This window comes from Ctenopharyngodon idella, chromosome 1 (assembly GCF_019924925.1).
Source record: "Ctenopharyngodon idella isolate HZGC_01 chromosome 1, HZGC01, whole genome shotgun sequence".
NCBI classification, from domain to species: Eukaryota; Metazoa; Chordata; class Actinopteri; order Cypriniformes; family Xenocyprididae; genus Ctenopharyngodon; species Ctenopharyngodon idella.
In genome coordinates, this window is record NC_067220.1 from 12,062,295 (window position 1) to 12,080,068 (window position 17,774).

General features: G+C 37.2%; 2 protein-coding genes across 2 annotated transcripts; one reads left to right on the forward strand and one right to left on the reverse strand.

Moving 5' to 3' along the window:
- The first annotated feature begins 154 nt into the window (after window positions 1-154).
- Window positions 155-6,477, forward strand: cacng3a (calcium channel, voltage-dependent, gamma subunit 3a). Its single transcript, XM_051895177.1, has 4 exons — window positions 155-1,532; window positions 3,125-3,208; window positions 3,469-3,609; window positions 5,065-6,477. The coding sequence occupies exons 1-4, from the start codon at window positions 1,322-1,324 to the stop codon at window positions 5,817-5,819; spliced, it is 1,191 nt and encodes a 396-aa protein (XP_051751137.1). The 5' UTR covers window positions 155-1,321; the 3' UTR covers window positions 5,820-6,477.
- An 872-nt stretch (window positions 6,478-7,349) lies between these two features.
- Window positions 7,350-17,284, reverse strand: si:ch211-14k19.8 (mucin-4). Its single transcript, XM_051895164.1, has 11 exons — window positions 16,995-17,284; window positions 16,145-16,498; window positions 12,784-14,985; window positions 12,602-12,672; window positions 12,050-12,108; window positions 10,833-10,990; window positions 10,236-10,395; window positions 9,855-10,046; window positions 9,397-9,618; window positions 7,620-7,776; window positions 7,350-7,547 (listed from the first exon to the last, which is right to left on the reverse strand). The coding sequence occupies exons 1-11, from the start codon at window positions 17,035-17,037 to the stop codon at window positions 7,473-7,475; spliced, it is 3,693 nt and encodes a 1,230-aa protein (XP_051751124.1). The 5' UTR covers window positions 17,038-17,284; the 3' UTR covers window positions 7,350-7,472.
- Between the last annotated feature and the right edge of the window lie 490 nt (window positions 17,285-17,774).

Sequence of the window (17,774 nt, forward strand, 5' to 3'; positions counted from 1 at the left end):
GGGACACATCTCCCCTAATATTCATACTAGTAGGCTACATGCACATTATGTGTGTGTGTGTGTGTGTGTGTGTGTGTATGTGTATATATATATATATATATAATGTGTGTGTGTGTGTGTGTGTGTGTGTGTGTCTCTGTGTGTGTCTATGTGTGCTTGTGTGTGTGTGTCTGTGTGTGTGTGTGTGTGTGTCTGTGTGTGTGCGTCCACGTGATGCTGAAAAATTGGGGCAAAAAATGTGTAAACTACAGAGTTAAATCTATTTTTATAAATATAGTATCTGTGGTTTTTCCTGTTAAATATATTAGTCACTGGGACACAAATATTTCCTGAGAATGAAAGTATTATATAAAGCAGTGACTGTTGATTATGAAACACACAGTCAGACATAACATTTTCGTTCATACATTCAACATGAACACCAGAACTATCACATAAGCAGGCAGAACACTGAATAATAGGCTACAATGTAGCAATTTAATATTGTATACTGTAAAAAAAAAAAAAAAAAAAAAAAAAAAAACAGCATCAGTGTCCATCTACTAATAGCCTATTACAATAATTTTATACATTTTATACGATTTCATAATTTTTTTAACAAGTTTTCATTACATATTTACAAGATTTTAAAGTTTCAACACTAATTAAATTTGAAGCGGTCTAAAAAAAAAACAATAAAATTAAATGTGAATTAAATATACGCTAAAATTAATCGTCTTGCTATAGCAACGTGTGACCACTTATGCATCTTACGCAATTAAAAATCCCACCTCATTTTTACAGTTTTAAAATGATGCTAAGTTAATTTGTTAGCTTGTGCATGTTCTTCTTTAAATTGCACAGATACTCTTTTGCATTGCGTAACTTTGCACTATCGAGCGCAAAGTCAGAGGCGGTGCTTTACATTCACAAGCACGAGCAGAGAGAGACCCACCAGAGGCTCAATCAAAACCACCTCAGCATGATCCACGGGAATGCGCACAGTTCAGTCATGGGCAAACTTCACTTATCTGAAGGAATATCGAGAAAACCTGACCTCACCGCAATGACTGTTGGGAGAAAGTCGTTCTTGGAGTTGATTTTTGATGTATAAGGTAAGTTTGGAGCGTCAAAATGAGGATTTACCTACTTGAAGGAGATAAACTCGAATTATCTCTCTCACTTACCGTGTAAACGCGCACAGCATGAGGGACGCGTGCCAAAACTTAAAGAAAACTTCACTGACATGCGAGAGAGTTCATTAAAACCAATGAATTTCCTCGTGGATAAGCCGGTCGTGGCCCTCACAAGTGTACACTGATGCCAGAGAGCCGCGTGCAGGATGAAGGTGTGTAACCGTGGAGTGCAGATGCTCCTCACCACGGCGGGGGCTTTTGCGGCCTTCAGTCTGATGACCATCGCGGTGGGAACCGACTACTGGCTGTACTCGCGCGGCGTCTGCAGAACCAAAAGCGTGAATGACAATGACACGAACCGAAAGAACGAAGAGGTACTTACGCACTCTGGGCTCTGGAGACAGTGCTGCATGGAAGGTACATTGTTTTAAAAACGGTGATAAACCGCTTTTTACTGCATGTTTATGTGGATGACATGAAAGCAAGTCAAACGATTAATAATTTTTGTTTTTATGTGTGTGTACTGTGTATAATTATTATGTAAATACACACACATGCATGTATATATTTGAGAATTTTTTTATATATTTATATATAAAATATTTATATATAATACAATTATATAAATATATATACAGTAAATACATGCAAATATTTCTTAAATATATACATGTATGTGTGTATTAAAATATACATAATTATACACAGTACACACACATATATTATGCAAATGCAAACTTTTATTTTGAATGTGATTAATTGCGATTAATCGTTTGACATATACCTAAAATTGTATATTTGTTATTTTTTAATACATTTTGACCTTGTTAATCATAGTTCCAGCTAAAATACCTTACCACTATAGTTATTGTTGCAATAAAACTGGTATTGAAAAAAAAAAATTCAGAAAATGAACAAATTAATGAAATGACAGAAAGGTTCTGAAATCTTCATGCAGTGTTTGGTTGAGATTTAATGGTTGATTTAATTTAATGTACTGAATAATTGAAATATTCATACTCACAAAAAAGTATCAACTTACTTTTTTCATTTCATACAAAAGTTTTACCATGTTTTTTACATGTTCCATGCTAGTATCATGCTAGTCTTTGAAGCTTTTTGGATTACTCATGAATATAGTATAAACACTGTTCAATGTTCACTATTATATATCATTCCTAACTTACACCATCTCGCTCATTACCATGACTGTCATTTTACCACATCACTTTTTTTTTTGTAGTGGAGTTGTGTTGACTATCAAAGCTGGAGCCAAATCAAACCCTTTCCTGTGGGATGATTTATTTATTTATTTAACTATTGATTGAATTATTTTTACTTTCTCGCACACTACACGTTCCTCTAGTTTCGACCCATCTCACACCCTACTCTCTGACCTATATCAGTTCAACGTCAATTCTTTTAATGGAATGTGTAATGAAGCGTTCACTCTGTTAAAAGGGCATCAAAGTGGCAGCGTTCACTTTACGTGTGTGAATGCGAGAGCGAGTATGAGATACTTAGGGTACGAGATGACAGTTATGAAAGATGGTTGGCACAGACTATGCACTTACTCTACAAATGTCAATTATGCACACAAAGAGCTACATCAACAGAAATACAGCTCCTAAACATGCAGATACATACAGCATCTACCTCACACACTAACATATACCCTTGTGGGGATTATTTTGTTGATTTTATATTGCACATGACAACAAAAAAGAGCAATTTTTAAAGTTATGCCACTTTAATCCATCTTTGATAACAGTTATGTGGTTCATATGTGGAATGACACTATAAGAGAAAGAGAAAATGTGTTGCCCATTTAAAAGAGAAATAGAGTGTTTGCCTGTCTGCGTGTTGAGAATGACTAATTAGATTGGAGGATATTGATATTGTTAATGATTTGATAGCATTAGTCCAATCATGTGGAAAATGGCATTGGCCATTAACTGACGCACGTGTGACTGTGAAGGCGTTTGGATGTGTGTGTGTCTTTCTTACAGGCGTATTTAAGGGGGTTTGTAAGAACATTGATCATTTCCCAGAGGACGCAGATTATGAGCAAGATGCTGCAGAATATCTACTGCGTGAGTATCTACAAATGCTTGACATTCAGCTAAAGGTCAAACACATACAATAAAAACAGCGCTTAGAAACCTTATAGTGCATATTCACAGTAAAAAGAATTATAGCAAATTTCAGTTCAATTATTTAGATAAATCACAATAAATACTGACTTTAGATCAGAGAAAGAAATAATATGCCAATACACTATTATAGAACAGTCAGTTATACATTTTTGTTGTGTGTGTGTGTGTGTGTGTGTGTGTGTGTGTGTGTGTGGCAGGTGCTGTGCGCGCCTCTAGTCTTTTCCCTATAATGAGTGTGGGACTGCTGTTCATTGGTGGAGTGTGTGTAGCCGCCAGCGAGTTCTACAAGAGCAGACACAACGTCATCCTGTGCGCAGGCATCTTTTTTGTCTCAGCTGGTATGTCCATACACACATATATACTTTTACCTAGTTATTTAAATGGGTATGCACCATAGATGTTATTTTCAAATACATGTAAATATGAATATGTCTGAATCACATGGTGAACCACTCCAATAGCAGCCTATTGTAAGGTTAAGATTTTGCATTATTTGTAACTTTTTAGCCTTTGACCAGTAGGTGGCACTGTAAACAAATTTATTTGGTATTTTTATGGCAATGATATGGAAGCCAATTTCTGCCACATGCCACACAAAAAAATCTTGCTTTAGTAAATCATAATTGACGCTTCGCCGACAAACAAGACAGTTACTTTTGGTATGAAAGAAAGTCTCAGCTTTCAAATTTTGTACTTTTTTAAGAAATTCAATTTATAAATACCACTTTGTGGCTCTTTGTGTCATGACAAATAGGTGTAGCACCTCAGTTCGAGCGGCAAGTGAACCGTTCATCTCTTCCTACTAGTTATAGCACGAAATAAACAAGAATGAACATCAGAAGGTATGTTGTTTCAACCGCCGAAAGATGGCAGTACACACCATTTTTCAAGTTCAAGTCCACCAACGTTAATCTACTCTCCTTTCTGGTTTGTTTGTCAGACAAAATGGCAGATTTGCAGTTATGATTGGTCAGATTGCCTGTTAATCAAACTCCTGGCGAAGGGTGAATTATGACATAAAAATCATAATTATGACATAAAAAGTAGAAATTATGAGTTAAAAAGTCAAATATGACAAGAACAAGGTCATTATTATGACAAAACCAATTATGACAAAAAAAGTTAAAATTATGATAAAAAGTTATAATTATGTCAAAATTGTTACTTATTTCAACTTTACTTTTCATTTCATAATTAGGACTTAGTTTCCCACAATTTCGACTTTTATCTCATAATTATGACTTACATAATTATATAAAAATTATATATATATATATATATATATATATATATATATATATATATATATATATATATATATATATATATATAATTATGATTTTTATACTCTTTATGCCATTATTATGATTTTATTTTTTTGTCGATTTTTGTCTTTGTTATGATAGGATATTATAGAGTGGACAGGAAGCAAGGTGGGAGAGAGAGGGGGATGGGATCAGGAAAGGTCCGCGAGCCGGGACTCAAACTTGGGTCGCCCAAAGTGCACTATATGTTGGCGTGCTGCCCACGAGGCTATCAGCGCTGATGTCATAATTATGATTTACTAAGGAATGATTTGATTGTGGGTCCCCCTCAGTAGATATCATTTTCCGGACCCCCTCTCTGATAAGGGCCCCTGTACTCATCCTAACATGATAACTTCTACGGACATTTAGCTTACTTCGATGGACATTTTTTTGCAAATTTGTCCGCAACATATGACTAGGTTTTAAAAAAACACAGACATGGATTGCAGCAAAGGAAGGAAGATTAATTGCATGCCTTTCTTTCAGGTCTCAGCAACATCATTGGCATTATTGTGTACATCTCGTCCAATGCCGGCGACCCCAACCAGAGTGAGTCCAAGCGCAGTCACTGGTATGGCTGGAGCTTCTACTGCGGCGCTCTTTCCTTCATCATAGCAGAGACTGTGGGGGTCCTGACCGTGCACCTGTTCATCGACACGCACCGCGTGTTGAGAGCGCGTTCGCATCGCACATTCCAAACCAGCACGAATTCCCTGCAGCATCGCCGCTCGACCAGCTACCGTTCCCGCTACCGTTGGAGGCAGGGTCAAAACCGCTCGTCTGACTCCCGATCTCGCGAACCCTCCCCTGGCCGTCACGGGAATGACCTCGGGCTGTACGCCCTGGGACGCGGGCTTCCACCTACAGCTACTAACACACTCGCGCGCAACTCCCTCAGCACTAGCCATGGTTTTGCACATTTTCATAACTCTGTCATTGTTAATAACAGCTTTGCAAATCCTCACGTTGTCACCATGCAGAACTCTGTGAAATCAGAAAGAGGGCTTCCGCACATACAGAACTCGCTGAGCACTGAGAAAGGGTTTGCACATGGACAAAATTCAGTCAAGCCGGAAAATGGAGTCATGTTGTCGCAGAACTATAAGCTCAACTCAGTAAATCCCAGTAAAAGCGCAGCGCACGTGCAAAATTCTGGGAATGACATTGCACACATGCAAAATGCTGTAAAAGAGCCCTCATATGCGTCTCAAAGTGGGACAAGAAGAACAACTCCAGTGTGAAAAGAAATGGTTTAAGAACTCTGCTGCTATTTGAAAAGTTATATGATGCTATATGAAATGTCTGAGTGAAGATTAGCTATTACCTTCACTGAATATGTGCATATTATGTGCTTTTAGCTTTACGTACTAAAGTATGGAAGCTTGTTTTCGACATGTAATAAAAAATAAAAAAGGTAATTGCGACTTTTTCTCTCACAATTCTCACTTTTTATTCACAATTGTGAATCTACATCTCACAATTGTGAGTTATAAAGTCAGAATTGCGAGTTATAAAGTCAGAATTGCGAGAAAAAAAGTTTATATCTCGTAATTCTGACTTTTTTCTCAGAATTGTGATATAAATTTGCAATTGCATGTTATAATGTCCAATTGTGAGGAAAAAAAAGACTGACGTTTTTTCTCAGAATTGCGAGTTTATATCTCGGAGTTCTGACTTTATAAGATGCAATTCTGACTATATTGTGAGTTTAAATCTTGTAATTCTATGGAAAAAAGTCAGAATTGTGAGATAAAATGTCGCAATTACCTTTTTTATTTTTTTATTTAGTGGTGGAAACAAGCTTCCATACTAAATGAAGTGGTTGACTGAAAAAATGGTGCTGTTTATTGTCCCTCTGCTGTCTTTATGCAGAAGAGAACATGCTACTTTGTCCTTGTACATTTTTTTTTATGTGTGTCTACTGGATTGGGTGATTTAACAGACAATTTTATACAAATTAACTGACAACTCAATTGATAGGACAGATGGCCTGGAGCAACAGGGGTTAAGTGGATTGATTTTAGACTCAATGAGGACGGAACAGGATGGTGACATTAGTGTCTGGGTCACACATGACTATGACTGAACTTTGAACCCTTGTTTTAGCATATTAGCCAATCGTAGAGGCGTCTCACTGCCTCAGTCAATTGGCATGTTCAGGTTTGTTGTCACACTTTGGAAGGCAGAGCGGATGTGTAGCAAAATATTCTCAAAAACAAAATTTTGTTTAAAGATTTTAGTCTTTTAATATGAAAAACAATGTTATATCTTTCAGAATAAGTACCACCTTTTATTTTAAATTAGCACTTACAAAAATTTCATGTACACTACCGCTCAAATGTTTGGGGTTGGTAGGGTTTTTAATGTTTTTTAAAGAATTCTCTTATGCTCACCAAGGCTGCATTTATTTGATCAAAATAAATGCAGTAAAAACAGTAATATTTTTAAATATCAGTACAATTTAAAATAATTGTTTTCTGTATTAATACATTTAAAGTGTAATTTATTCCTGTGATGGCAAAACTGAATTTTCAGCATCATTACTCCACTCTTCGGTGTCACATGATCCTTCAGAAATCATTCTAATATGCTCAAGAAACATTTATTGTTTTAAATGTTAAAAGCAATTGTGCTGCTTAATTTTTTTTGAGGAAACTGATTCATTAGAAGTTCAAAAGAACAATTTAATGTGTCCTTGCTGAATAAAACGTACTGACCCCAACGGCAGTGTACATTTTGCAGAGTACACTGAGAGAAGAAAAAAAAAAATCTTTTTTTGTTTAGTTAAAAGACATTTTATTAAGATGGATCTATATCAGATTGGCACAACAATGTTGTTCCTTAAACAGATGAAATATTCTCACTCTTGGCCAGAAGGTTTCTCTGAATCTCCGTTAAGCTGTCCAGCTCTTCTCCAAATCTACAAGTTCCATGCCTTCACAGTAAGAGCGAGGACGAGATGCTTTCACCTGGATAAGCAGCATAGTTATGTATCATTCAGTTACAACAATATAGAAATAGAGTCTGTGTTTGTGTCTTACCGTAGTTGTATTCCTGCTGAGCTGCTGCAGTAAAGGGAATGGTGTCCATTGAATTGGCTCGATTGGCCAGCTACAGACCGACAGGTCACTAGCCTTCCCAGAATCCACCACACCATCTGCCAAGCTGCAGTTGCTGAGATCCCAACCATACTGAGAACTGTAAGCCCAAACATACACAGAAAAATCAAGTTAACAAATTACTCTACTTGTGTACTTTGGAATATTCACTACCAATCAAATGTTTTGGATGTTTTTTTAAGAAATGTATATTTTTATTCAGCAAGGACACATTAAATTGATCAAAAGTGACAGTAAAGACATTTATAATATTACAAAATATTTCTATTTCAAATAAATGCTGTTCTTTTGAACTTTTTATTCATCAAATAATCCTGAAAAAATTATCAATTTTTCCACAAGTGTAACTATTTTCAACATTGATAATAAGAAATTTTTCTTGAAATCACCAAATCAACATGTCAGAGTAATGGCTGTAGTTTTGTCATCACAGAAATAAATTACATTTTAAAATATATCGAAATAGAAGACAGTTATTTTAAGTTGTATAAGTGCCCACCCACTTTTTCAGCAGCATTGGTTCCAGAAATTTTCCATTCATTTCTCCCATAGGGATTTCAAAAAAGTCATCATTAAAGCGTTATAAGCCATGAACCAATTCAAGCAGCTATGAGATTAATCATAACATTACAAACTTTGATTTGAAGCAAAAAAGAATTTGAAAATTAGACAAAAATACATAGGTACAAGACTGTGTACTTAACAGCTTTAGTGAGGGAAAGAACTACAATCCCATGAAGCATTGTGAACAGCATATAAGTTTATTGCAAAATATGCATATATACTGAAACATTTTGAGAGTGTAGGGAGACTCGATTACATCATTTGCGAGGCTTCATGGGAGTTGAAGCTAATGAGATCTTTTGGAGCGTGTTGCTTTTTTGACTCACTGATTGGTGTAATTTTCTGTACAGAATCATGGGTAATGTAGTTTTTCACCAGGAATTCCGCTGTTAAACACGATTATTTTAAAAATAAGCGGAAATAATGCGGGCTGACAGCTTCAACAGAAGCATATACCATCGATTAACAACCTAGTAGCTCACAGTAGGTCTGTCTTTAAACGTTTATAAGTTATCATTAAAAATCAATTTCCCTATGGAGAAATTAAATGGAGTTTTTACTTCTGGAACCCAACTGTTGCACTCTATAGTAGTGTTGTCAAAAGTACCGACTTTGATACCAAGTTGGTACTGAAACTTTAAAAATGTGATGATATCAGCATTGATTGGCTACAACGATCAACGCTTCAAAAACATGTAAATAGACATCTTTGACGCTCTTCCGAGCGCTTGCACAGACCGGTCCGCTGATAGGCGCCTACTTTCAAAACACCTGTGTGCTTTCAAACACTCCCGTGTGTTGGTCATTGTAGCCAACCACAGACACATCTGTTGAGCGCATGACCAATCAGAGGTGCTCACGAACAGCATTCAAAATGCTAGGGGGAAATGCTGGTATCGTCACATTTTTTGAATTTCAGTACCAACTTGGTACCAAAGTCAGTACTTTTGACAACTCTACTATAGTATTTCACTGTTTTATTGTATTTTTGATCAAATAAATGCAGCCTTGGTGAGTATAAAAGACTTTTTGCCCAAACCCCAAACTTTTGAACTGTAGTGTACCATAGTACCATGTCCAAAAAACAATGGTAAACCATTTTTTACTCAATAATATGCAAATAATCTTATGGTACCCGTGATGATATATGGTGTTGAGGTGTGTTCCACTTCCGTGGTATGTGGATACCACAGAAAGAGTGTCATCATGGTAACAGCAAGTACGATCAAGTGCTCTCAGATGTAGTAATTCATCAGAGCGGGTGAAGGCAGGGTTATCCAACGAGTCGTCAGAGCCTGGCCAGGACCTTCCCCAAAAACGAGCCGAAAGCTCATCAAAGTGATTGAATCTGCGATAACTGTGTCCACACATACAGAAAACAAAAGAATATTAATAAAATTCACATATAAGAGTGTCTGTGTGTGTTCACTCGACCCTGTCCCTCCCTGTGTCACATTCAGTGGTGTTATCACAACCTATAGTTTGCTTTAACTAGCCTATGATTTCCTGCAAACTATTTCCAATAACAAAGCCAGGCTACTACAGATGACTTCATGGGAGAGTGTGTGTTTAAAATGATTGCGCATGTGATACCTGCTGCGTGTTTGTTCCACTTTGGCTTGCATAAGCATGCTTTTATAACGGCGCACTGCGAGATAAGACAGAAGAGCCATGACTGCAGCGACAGCGAGCAGTACCCCAAAACACACGCCCACCAAACGCGGTCGAGTCATGTGGAGGTCACAGCGCTGCCCCATAAACCAGTAATCCTCCCCAACAGGACACCTTCAGAAAGAGAGAGTTTGGTCAAACCTGCAGGTCATTTCAGCAAGTATTTTTAATTAGTTCTCCTGGAAAGTTACAAGCTATACGTATCGGTCAGAGGGTTTCTTTCTTTATAATGAGAAGATCTTGACCTGAAAGCTGCAATGAGGGCCAGATTTTATGCCGCGAGTCACTGTACATGAAACTTACTGGCAGATAGGCTGTTGTCCGAGGCGATGGACACAGATGCCCTGATGTTTACAGTATTCAGAGTGGCACACAGATGTACAGGTGGCATTGCCTTTTGAAGAAACACACTGGAACCCAGATGGACATTCAAACAACCATTCACAAACATCTGTCTGCAAACCTGAGAGAGAAAGAAACAAAGAAAAAAGAAAGGTGGAATGATTGGTTGAGATACTATGGCGCCCCCAAAGGGACATGGTGATGGTAAAAAAAAATGGGAGGGGAGGGGAGGGAAAATTATTCTACAAAGCTTTTGCGTTCTCTTGCAAAAGTATTGCATTCCCCTTTGAAACTTTGCGGAAATAATATGAGGTGGGAGGGAAAACTATACTATTTCAGTGCTTTTCAGAGTGAACGCAAAGTTTCTCGAGTGACGCTAAAGTTATGCAAGAGAACGCAAATGTTTTGCGAGAGAACACAAAAGCATAGAATATATATATTTTTTCCACCTATCTCATATTTTTTTCAACCGCCCATAGGGGCTCCATAAGATACGAATAAGCATGAGAGATAATAAAAAAGATGTAACTGGTTAAGATCTAGTTGTTCAACACTCACCTCCCACAGTAATATTTTTCACTTTAACTCCTCCCACAAATATTCCTTTCTTCGGTAGTGGGTTTAACCCCGCCTCCTGTAACAGAGACTCCACCCTTCCCAGCCAGGAGAGCGCTTCCACTGTTTGGAATTGAACTACTGTTTGCAGAACTGGACCACTGATGAAAACACCCATGACAGAGTCAATCAAAAGCACTTAATTAACACGTGTTCAATCACTTTTAGATATTTTAGATCAGGTTTTTACAATCTTTTTGTCTGCTGAACCACTGTGATTTAAATTAAGTACTTAATTAAGTTCTCCATGAGATTTTAAACTTAAAATATGTTTTATATTTTTATTGTTTTAATAATTTATATTTAATAATATTATATTTCATATAGCCTAATAAAATAATGTATATTTAGTAACATTCTGTTTTTAAAAAAAATGTTTTTATTTAGCTTCATTTTGCATTGGCATTTCTATCACAAGCTCATGAACCCTTTGCAGTTCAATTATGATCCTACACAGGGGTTATATATACTTAAAGGGTTAGTTCACCCAAAAATGAAATTTCTGTCATTAATTACTCACCCTCATGTCGTTCCAAACCTGCAAGACCTTCGTTCATCTTTAGAACACAAATTAAGATATTTTTGATGAAATCCGAGAGGTTTTTTTTATCTCCCATAGAAAGCAATGAAATTACCACATTCAAGGTCCAGAGAAGTAGTAAAGACTTCGTTAAAATAGTCAACATGACTACAGTGACTTAATGTTATGAAGTGGCGAGAATACTTTTTGTGTGCAAAAACAAAACAAAAATAACGACTTTAATAACGAGAATTTTGTCTCTAGCCTGAGAATGTATTATCGTCGCTTCATAATATTAAGGTTGAACCACTGTAGTCACGTTGACTATTTTAACAATATCTTTACTGCTTCTCTGGGCCTTGAATGCGGTAATTTCATTGCTTTCTATGGGAAATTGAAAAAACTCAGATTTCATCAAAAATATCTTAATTTGTGTTCAGAAGATGAACGAAGGTCTTATGGGTTTGGAATGAGAGTGTGTAATTAATGACAGAAATTTCATTTTTGGGTGAACTAACCCTTTAAAGTTTAGGCAATCAGTCAAAACACTCAAATTACACTAAAAAGTTTTACATTACATACTCACTGAATGATCAGTTCATCAATAATGAAAGCAAATCCTAGTCTCTCAGCTTTTTACCTGTGCCAGGTCACTTGTTGATTCTGAAATCCAGAAAGGCTCTGCAGAAATGTCTCCACCTGCAGGAGTGGATGATTACCAAACATTATTGCAATGCCAATCAAATGGCATCAACCATCTACTGACATGAGTATGCATACATAACAGTTCAAAAGTGTGAGGTAAGATTTTTTAAAGAAATTAAAATTCAGAAAGAACGTATTAATTTGATCAAAATGACAGTAAAGACATTTATAATGTTTAAAAAGATCTATATTTCAATATTCATAAATGCTGGTCTTTTGAACTTTCTATTCCTCAAAGAATCCTGAAACAAATGTACCACAGTTTCCACAAAAATATTAAGCACAACTGTTTTCAACATGAACACCAAATCATGTGACACTAAAGTCTGGATATTAAAACAGACAACAGTTCATTTAAATTGTAATAATATTTCTCAATATTACTGTCTTTACTGTGTTTTTGATCAAATAAATGCAGCCTTCTTTCAAAGAAATCGTACCAAACTTTTGAACGGTAGTGTATATAAAGTAATTCAAATGGTTTCACCTCAAGCAGTCTCATACTAGGGGCATAATCCCCTTCCAGGATGATTTGTAAGAGTACTTGAAATGTTTTCTCTGAAAAACAGAACAAATGTTTTTCATGAAAACAAAAGAAGATCCCTTTTTACTCAGAAATGTATAATAAATTAGGAGTCTCAAAGAAGCAAAATCAACAGAAATGTTCACCCTTGATGATTGCTGGCTGGTCCTCCACTACGAAATAATGCCGTCCATGTGACAACTTCCTGTCAAAGCTGGATGTTTGGGTGACTGCCTGTGTAGATATTGTGTGTGCTTTTGTTTGAATAAGATAAGAGCTTGTGGTCATATATTGGGGAGGTCTGACAGTGCTGGGTTGAGGAACTGTACGGACCCAGGCTGAAGTTGTTTCTGTGGACGTGGCATGCGGATTCATCTGCAGCGTAGTTATTGAAGGTGGGTGAACCGCAGAGGTCTGACTGGTTTCCCAATGTGGAGTAGTCGTACTAACAGGTGTGCTTGTCCGAAAGGCACGATCAGTTGTACTGACCTGAGAGATGTAAGGAGATGTGATGTCAGATGAAGTACTCAATGTTGTGGTAGTGTGGGCAGTAAAGTCATTAGTGCTTTCTGTTGATCCAGTATGAATGTCATTAAATGAAGATAAGCCAAGAGTCGTCTTCAAACTTGTCACACTAGTCAGAGTAGGACTCGAATGACTTCTACCCACTGTTTGACCACTACTCATCTCGTTTATATCAGTTGCATTGGAAAATCCCACACTGCTCTGCGTGTTTTCAGAAGATGGAGTTGAATGCTGAGGTGTAAATGTAGGGAATTCAGTATGCATACTTGATTTTGTGTTAGTATTCTGTGATGGGGACGATTCAAGTTCCTCTACAAATGTCACTGTAGTGCTATCTTCAACCATGAGGTCAGAAGTCACATTACGACTAATCTGAGGACTTGCAGAACTCGACAAAGAGACTGACGGAGGGCTGGTAATGGGGCTTTCTTGTTCTCCTCGTACTGTAGATGGTAAATACGAGGTGCATGCAAGACCGAGACAATCAGTTCCAGATGGTGATAGACCCTCATCCTCTTTTCGTGAATTAGGACTTTCAGTAGGAGTCAGGTTTGGAGGGATGGTAGTTGGGAAAGTGGTGAAGGCACTAATTTCGTTATTGTTGTGTGCCGTCAGATCAGACATTGATGCAGATGCGGAGCTGGTTTCTTGGGTGCTTGTATTGTGCTGACTCTGAATAGTGTGTGAGATGCGAGTGGTTGATGCTTCCGAAGAAGTTAAAGTTGGAGTTGCAAGTGTGTTACGTGAAGTGTGCATGAACTCACTTGAGGTTGCTGGCTCATACTCAGTGGTAAGAGTTATTGGCGACTCACTTATTCCACTTGGAGATGTGGAGTAACCTGAGTATTCAGTCATGTCACTATCAGAAAATGCTAATAGGTTGGTTTGATTAACGTTTGGAAACTTTGATACTGTAGCAGGCGTACTACGAGTGAGTACTGAATCATCATGGATTGTTTGATTTTGATTAGTTGACCTTGGAGAGCGATCTGTCCTGTCCATTTCCGATGCTATAGGCTGGTTGTCATCTGTGATAGTGTTTGAACTCCAAAAACTGGCATGAAATTCACTCGTTCCGACGTTCTCTGGTATTGTAAACACACCCTTGTTTGGGGGCGTCACTGTTGTAGCTTTAGCCTTGTTAACAGTGTCACTAAGGAAGTCTTTAAGTTTAGAAGTTGTATCAAATGGCTGAATATTTTGTGGACTTACCGTAATAAAGCTGGAAGTCAGAAACATTGAACTTGGACGACCTCTTTTTGTCGTTTTGGACTGAATTTTGGTAAATGCATGTGTATGTGTGTGTTGTGAACTTCCTCTATGCAATTTAGTGTGTGCAAAATCAGTGGTGGCTAAAAGTGCACTTGTTTTCGACGCAACGTCAGTTGCCTGTCTGGGTGTAGTTTGGACAGACGGCAATGGTGACTGGATTTCAGTGGGAGCCAAAGAAGGTTCATGGGACAACCCAACGAGCGTGTTCATGTGTGTGTCAAGGGCAGAGGTGGTGTGCGTATCAAAATAAGAATGTGTGCCAGTGAGTGTGAGGTCGGAGATCCAGGCTCCAGCCGTTTCCTGTCCATTGTTGGTGATTTCCTGCGGAAAGAGGGGTCTGTGCTTATCGACCAGGTCAGACACACCTCCGCCCTGCTGTATATTCTCGCCCCTGAGAGTGTCTGTTTTGGGGGCTGCATTGCTGCTCACTGGAATGTCTGCGGTGTAGGTTACATCGTTTGAGCCACTCAGAGAGGGAGACACTGGGTCAGCGTCAAAGTGGGTGTAAGGAATCATAGCAAGAGTGTGATTGTCCTCTGACGTGTTCCATCCTAAGAAAAACACACACACACAGAGAGATGAATGGAAACAGGAATTATGAGATTATTCGAGACACAAGATTCTAACACTAAGGGAAATAAACAAACATACAACAACATTCTCACTAGGTATTATTCATACTTTTCACATACACTAGTGTAAAATGATCTTTAAGAAATTATTCTAATGTGCTGATCGGTGCTCGAGTAATGTTTCTTATTAATGTTGAAAACAGTTGTGCTGCTTAACATTTTTGTGAAAACAGTGATACTTTTTTTCTGGATTCTTTGATGAGTAGAAAGTTTAAAAGAAGAGAAGTTATTTTAAATTATTTGAAATGTTATTGTCACTTTTGATCAATTAATGTGTCTTTGCTGAATAAAATTATTAATTTCTCTATAAAAAAATAAATATTGCTGACCCCAAACTTTTGAACAATTGTGTAAATAATATTCATATTAAAATATTTTACACTCATATTGATGAACGCTAAATACATCAGCATCTAAGAAACTTGTTTCTTTTCTGACGTGTTTATAAGATTAGCAGATTATATGTGTACAAAAAGTACCATGCTGTTCCAAAAATATTAAGCAGCACAACTGTTTTCAACATAGATAATAAGAAATGTTTCTTGAGCACCAAATCAGCCAATTAGAATGATTTCTAAAGGATCATGTGACACTGAAGACTGCAGTAATGATGCTGAAAATTCAGCTTTGCATCACAGGAATAAATTACATTTTAATCAAATAAACACAGTTTTGGTGAGAATAAGAGACTTCTTTCAAAAATATTTAAAAATCTTACTAACACCAAACTTTGGAACGGTACTTTCATCGTTTTTTGGACATACCACGGTACCCCTTACCAAGAAGCCACTGTACCATGTCCTTACAAAAAAGTATGGTTGTGGTATTATGGTATAGTGTTGCTAATACTATGGTACTTTGAAATTTACCATGGTCCTGAAATTCATGTACTATGTATTTACATGGTAGTACTTCCTAGAATAACATGGTACTACCAGGGTACATGAACAAACCTTTGATACTTGGCATTGGCATTATACGTGTCCAAAAAAACATGGTATTACCATATTTACCTAAGTACTATGTCTAAAAATATGCTATTGACATCCTGGCATGTAAGTGACTTCATTACACTTACTCAGATATAATGGGGCGAATGTTTTGTCAGTCCTTCTCAAGCTCCATTGAATGATGGTTCTCCCAGTGCCAGAGAATGACTCCCGCTCCTCTTTTTCATAAGTCAGTGTATCCCCATTCCCAAACTGAATCCCAAGAGCACCTTTCCCAACAGAAATGACATCTATCCAAACAGTCTGGTTTTTATGTGCATCAATAATCCAAGTGCAGGTAACATCCAACAGTTTTTCTGTGCTTTCGTTGGTTATCCTGTTAAATAAAAGGCTGTTTGGGTGTAAAGAGTACCGGATTGAGCCGCTCCTCTCTCCAAGAATTTTACCGCCGCAGTCTTGCCTCAAGTTTAACAACGTGTTACCTACAGAGAAACATCATTATTGGCACCTTCAATAATTAAGAAGCATCTGAAAGTTAGGCCATGAATTTTAGTACCATATTTCAAAGTATCATGGTATTAACATCTGATACCACCACAGCACTTTTGGCACCTTTTGTAAGGGATGTCACTGTGGTAGTTTGATAAATACCATGGTACTGAGTTCATGTACCATGGTATTTACATGGTACTTCCAAGAATACCATAGTACTACCATGGTATATGTCCAAAAAACATGGTAGTACTTTTGATATGTGTGTAAATTCTGTGGTGCATAACAATTCTTGTAGTATAGTGAATTTTAAGGTTACCATTGTAAATTTATGTAGGGATATTATATATAAAATATTTTAAAATTATATTAAATAGTTTTTTTAAAGAATATAAAATACTGCTACATTTTTAAACATAAGGTAGGCTAAATAATATGTTTAGCATTTAAATATCTCCTTGTCTATTAATGAAATTATCTTCTTACCTGGAGCGAAAATAAATAACAAAACATAGACAAATCGAAACATTTTGCGAGCCAAAACATTCCAGGAAGGAATCCGTCCACACAGTTAATTCCATAAAGAATAGTTTACTGTTCTAAGTATGATGTAGACACTACTTAAACTAGTCGAAAAGAATGTGTAACGAGGATCAACAGCAGTTTTCGTTCTGATTCTTTAAAAAGACCTTTATAAAAGAGTCAAGTTCATCCTTCAGTCCGCCGCAGAGAGGTTGAGTAGAACTGACCTCAGCTCACTTTAATGAAGCACGCGCGTGCCTGCTTTTCTGTGAGCGCGCGAGCTCGCCTACTGGGTGTAGAAAACAAGGCAACGTGCAAACATATGATTACGATTAGGCATCTTTTTAAGAGGGAAAATGGGACGGAAGCGGTTAAAAGTTAAGGGGACAGACAGAGGAGATTTCAAGATTAGGTTAATTACCCAGGTTGTGTGTGTTTGTGTGAGAGAAAACAGAGAGAGTGTTTGTTTTCGCTTCCCTGACGAGCTTGTGCTGTCAATTCAAACTAAAAAATAGATTAACACAGAAGGTCATTCAGAGATCATTGTCAGTGTTGACTCAGTGGCTGCGCCTCAAAATCAAGAGATAGTCAAGAGACAGCAGATTTTGGGGATTGAATGCACCTAAAACAAAAAATTACCACAGTATCTTTGTGTGAGGGTGTAGACAGCTCAGATTTTAGACACAAGTCCAAATCAGTTTCAGTAACAATATCACTAAAACAATTTATTCTCCGGAGCTGCAT